This window comes from Monopterus albus, unplaced genomic scaffold (genome assembly GCF_001952655.1).
Source record: "Monopterus albus unplaced genomic scaffold, M_albus_1.0 scaffold628.1, whole genome shotgun sequence".
In the NCBI taxonomy this organism is placed as follows: domain Eukaryota; kingdom Metazoa; phylum Chordata; class Actinopteri; order Synbranchiformes; family Synbranchidae; genus Monopterus; species Monopterus albus.
The window spans coordinates 8853-13792 of record NW_018128508.1 but is presented as its reverse complement, the minus strand read 5'-3'; the positions used below and the strand labels follow the sequence as shown (position 1 = coordinate 13792).

Genomic DNA, 4940 nt, shown 5'->3' with positions numbered 1-4940 from the left:
GTGTGCGCGGAAGGTGATTCGTGTGTGTTAGACGATCCACGCATGCGTAGGTAACAATGTGTACGTACTTTCTAAAGAACTGCACACAAAAAAATTGATTTTAAGCATTTGTAAAATGTGTTTTATGTGCCGTTTGTACAGCATGCATTTGTGAACAGCATGACACACACACACACACAAATCGCTTTATACGTGCAGATTGTGCAGCACGCATTTGTGATCCTCATGACACACACACAAATCGCTTGTTACAGACAAAACGTTAACCACGCATTTGTAATATTTTTGATAGTATTTTATCTCCATAAACATGTTTCCTAACTGTGCATATGACAAATAAACACTGACTTTGACCTCACAGTGCAGCAGCAGGAGGGAACATATATCCACAAAACTGGGCGCAGTCAAAAAATTCCACTTTCACAATGGCACTGGTGTTTGTCAGGCAAGCTCACATGAATGTGCAACTGCCTGCAGATAATGACCATTCAAGGAAATTCTTATACTATCACTTAATAATTTTTTTTTTTTTCAGAAAAAAGTCTCAGGAGTGAGAGTTTAAGAAATGTACATCAATCGAGTAACTTCTGCATAGAAGTACTGGCACATATGTATACCTAACTTTTTTTAGCTTTAGGTCATGTTTAGGGTGATAATTCACTGTTGTAACATTGTAGATAAGTCAGAAAACAAGAAAAAGCACCATGGGCTCTTTAAACTCCAGATATGAGAATGATCTTGCAACAATCAATTTAGTTTGTGTGGTTTTCTTTTGATACTGTACATCTCTAAACAGCATGTGCAAAGAATGGACCCTGGTGAAGCCAGTGGCCTGGGGGAAGACCTGGCCACCAACTGAGAAGCAGCTCCACTCCGAAGAGCGAGCCCATCCAAATCTGACCGTAACAGATTTGTGCCAAGTCTTCAGCTCGGGACCATCTTGGAATTCCAGATCCATCTTGAGTGTGGCCCAAAAAGGTTCCAACCCAGCCCTTCTCTTCTCCTGACCACGTGGAACCTCCAGAGCTAATGGCTAACCCTGCCAACAGCTAAGTACAACCTGATAGCCTGATGTCTCATGAAAACCATAGTTATTGGTCATTACCAAATTAAAGTCTCTAACCTATAGTAATTGACAATACATTTTTCTCTTCATCTTTGTCACTTAACCCCAGGATTCAGATCTCAACATAATTCTAGATAACTCATCTTCCACCATTGCTAACAAGAGACCAGTAATTCTTCCCATCATCAAAACATTAATCTCTATCACAAATGTACCATTTGAATTACCTCTTTCATTCTGATCATTTTCCCTGTGTACATATTGTAAATAAATGTATTTATCTTATAACTGGCTTCATTATGTCATGTTATGTGTCTATGTCCAGCAAATGGGTCATTAAACTGGTAGAGACATAGCTTTCAGATTGAGACTGAATTAATTACTCCTACTGACTTAATCACAGGATGATAGCACTCAAAACTATTTGGCACCCTAATCTAACAAGGTATTGAAAATTCAAATATCAGTATCATGTTCATAAGTTTAGTCATTTCCACCAGACAAGACTGTTTAAAAAATAAATAAAAAGGTTTGATCCTGTAAAACATAGTGATTGAGTGCCAGTAACATTAACATAAAAGCTAAGAAAGTTATATAGCAATCCATGGGAGATTGTACTTGAGTTTCTGCTGCCACCAACACAAAACGCACAGTGCAAGGTCTGCAAAATGAATGAACAAATGATACACAGATTGGTGATAGTTTGCATGTGAAGCTTAGTGAATAAATGTGAATCTTATTAATAAATTTAGCAGTTTTCCATAGAAAATTTCACTGTGTAATGTATTGTAGTACTGAAAAAGGAGGTCACAAATCCCAGTAAAACAGGCCTAACAACAATCATGGACTCAGACCTCTAGAGTTTGATCAAGTTGTTTACATGTTGGTCACTCTTGGTGGAAAGCTTAATGAGCTCCGTGGAGGGTGAAGGAGTCTGATAAAAACATTTCACAGGCACAAAAAGTTCTCTTTCTGAGTTTTGGAAATGAACACACACAATGAGCGTACACAATTTCATGGTTAGATAACTGTGAATAAGACAATTCAATACACAAAACACGAATTTTAGTCCTCAAGGTGAAATGCTTTTTAAAATAATTTTCAGTCATATATTCTTATAATATAATCTCCTTGTTTCTATAATTACTAATATTTGACTTTCTTAATGGATGAAGAATCAAATGCAACATATTTAACTTTTGGTGGCCATGTGGAGCTTCACAAATACAGATACCTTTATTTTATGGTTGTTTTTACAGTATATATTTTAATAATCTGCAGTAATTCTACTATTTTGTACCTGATCTGGAAACACCAGGACCTCCATGAGCCTATGTACATTTTCATTGCAGCTTTGTTATTGAACTCTGTTCTTTTCAGCACTAATATTTACCCAAAGCTGTTGATTGATTTTTTATCCGAAAAACAGATCATATCTCATCGAGCCTGTCTTGTTCAGTTTTTTATGTTTTATACACTAGGCTTTTCAGAGTTCTTACTGTTGGCAGTCATGGCCTATGACAGATATGTGTCTATATGTAAACCTCTGCAATATCCAACTATAATGAGAAGAAAGACTATCAGTATCTTACTGGCTTTAGCTTGGCTCGTGCCTGCATGTGAGGTTGTGGGAACAACAACACTGAGTTCTTATCAAAAGCTCTGTAGCTTTACTCTGAATGTAATTTTTTGTAATAATTTTATTTACAGACTTTTTTGTGTGCCATCAAAAGCAGTAACTATATATGGTGCATTTGGTTTGGTATATCTTGTTGTATTTCCTGTGTTTTTCATTGTTTTTTCATACACCAGGATATTCATTATATGTTATCACAGTAGTTCAGAAGTCAAGAGAAAAGCTGCACAGACCTGTGTTCCTCACCTGCTGGTGTTAATCAACTATTTTATTTTGATAACATATGATGTTATTACAGTTCGACTGGAATTAGATTTTCCAAAAATTGCACGTTTAATAATGTCTTTGCAATTAGTTTTGTATCATCCTCTTTTTAATCCAATTATATATGGATTAAAAATGAAAGAAATTTATAAACACCTCAAGAGGTTGTTCTGTTGAGATAAAATGAAATAAAGTTATCAACAGTGATAACTTATACTGTAATAACAATACAGAGACATGATTTGTATGATCCCTGGACAGCACTCATCAGGTCAGGATTGGCTTTGATTCTTAACACAGTAAAGTCACTGTCGGCTTCAAAACTGTGATGAGTGATCAGTTTTCTACCATTACTCCACCATCCATCATTTATGTCCTGTGATTCAAATGGTGCTCATTCTGAATGTTTCAGTTTGCTTTGATTTAACTGGACACATGCAGAACTCTTGGAATGAGATGCAGCTCAGTCAACAAAGTCACATGGAATAGATGATCATGTAAATGTAGACAGTGTTCACTGTAATAAATCACATGTTGTATTTACTTAATTTACTCCTGTCAACTGGTCCCACTAAACTGGGTTGAACAAACTGAGATGCTTGATAATTGATTGCTACTAAATGATGTTAAGCAGCTCTCGTAAAACTCCTAAACACCTTATTAAATTCTACAACACAGATTGAATGTACTTAACACATTTAAGTTGGAGTTACTTAAGGTTTGTTGAATCAAGTTAAGTCACTCATGTCCAATTTACTGAACACAGGTTCAGTTGTAGGATTTTCTTGATTTTACCTAATAGGACAGAAACCAGCTATGAGTGTGACTGAGTCATAAATAAAATCTAAATATTTTCTCACTTCACTTGACTTTAAGACATTACTTCAAGTCAGAAACAAAGAAATGTGACATCAAATGATATTTTTTCCAAATTTCCTTCAGTTTATTAAGTTACAATGTGATTGATATATAGATACTTAATTGATCCTGAGGGAAGTTTAGGTAATGTTGGATATTGGTTGTTCTAAAGCATAGAGGGGATAGCTTGTGATCAGAAGGTCACCAGTTCCATCCCCAAACGCGCAGGATCAAATGTGAATGGGTCAGGTGCCAAAGTGGCACCTGGGCCACTGGCTATCTTGAAAATTCTGATGAACAGTTGGACTACAGTGAAAGAGAGAGGTTGGATACAGAACCCAGTACAGCTGTGGCCTATAGAGGAGAGGGGGATGAGGCCTCGGAAGGCTGCAATGAAGAGAAGGCAGAGACACATTTTAATTATTTCATACAACTTCATTTAGAAGAGTTTAATTCTTAGCTAAGTGAGATTAAATGTCAGGTGATCAATACATAAAAACCCTTTACGTTCTGCAAAGAAATATATTGGGAGGAACACCTTCGAAAATGAGATCCATCATTTTACATATTAAAACAATGCAAACTGTGCAAAAATTATCTGATTTTTTTTTAATGAATGATTTGTTGATAGATTACATTGTTGTAACAGTTTCAATCTGATAAATCAAACTGGGGCCACTTGACAGGGAAAGTCCCAGGCTGCTTTTCATTGCCCTGATTGTGACACATAATGATTCACACATAATTAAGTTAGTCATTTTTTTGTCTAGTGACTATTCCAAAATCTAATCTAAAGTTTCCTGGAATATATTTTTGATTCAGAGATGACTGATTGACAGTGATCATAATTGTCTGGTTGGTAGGCATTGGATAGCTGGTCATTTTTATTTAGTTAGGTGGGATCTTTGACTATTGAGGGATGGGAGCAACAGCCGATTTATTCTTGTTTAACAGCAGTAAGTTATATAAGTGGTACAGTGATGGCTGGATTTGTAACTGGTAACTAGATATTTTAACTAAAATTATGTCAAATAGATGAGATGAGGGACCAGATTGCTAAATGAGAGTAGTTTCATTAAGTAATTTAAGTGAGGTGTGCAAGCTGAGGAGTAAAGC

At 35.9% G+C, this 4940-nt stretch overlaps 1 protein-coding gene across 1 annotated transcript; it reads left to right on the top strand.

Annotated features, from left to right (window-relative positions):
- Positions 1-2231: 2231 nt before the first annotated feature.
- Positions 2232-3143, top strand: LOC109953336 (olfactory receptor 10A5-like). The gene has a single exon (XM_020588787.1). It carries the CDS (start codon positions 2232-2234, stop codon positions 3141-3143), a length of 912 nt encoding a protein of 303 aa, XP_020444443.1.
- The last annotated feature ends 1797 nt before the right edge of the window (positions 3144-4940 follow it).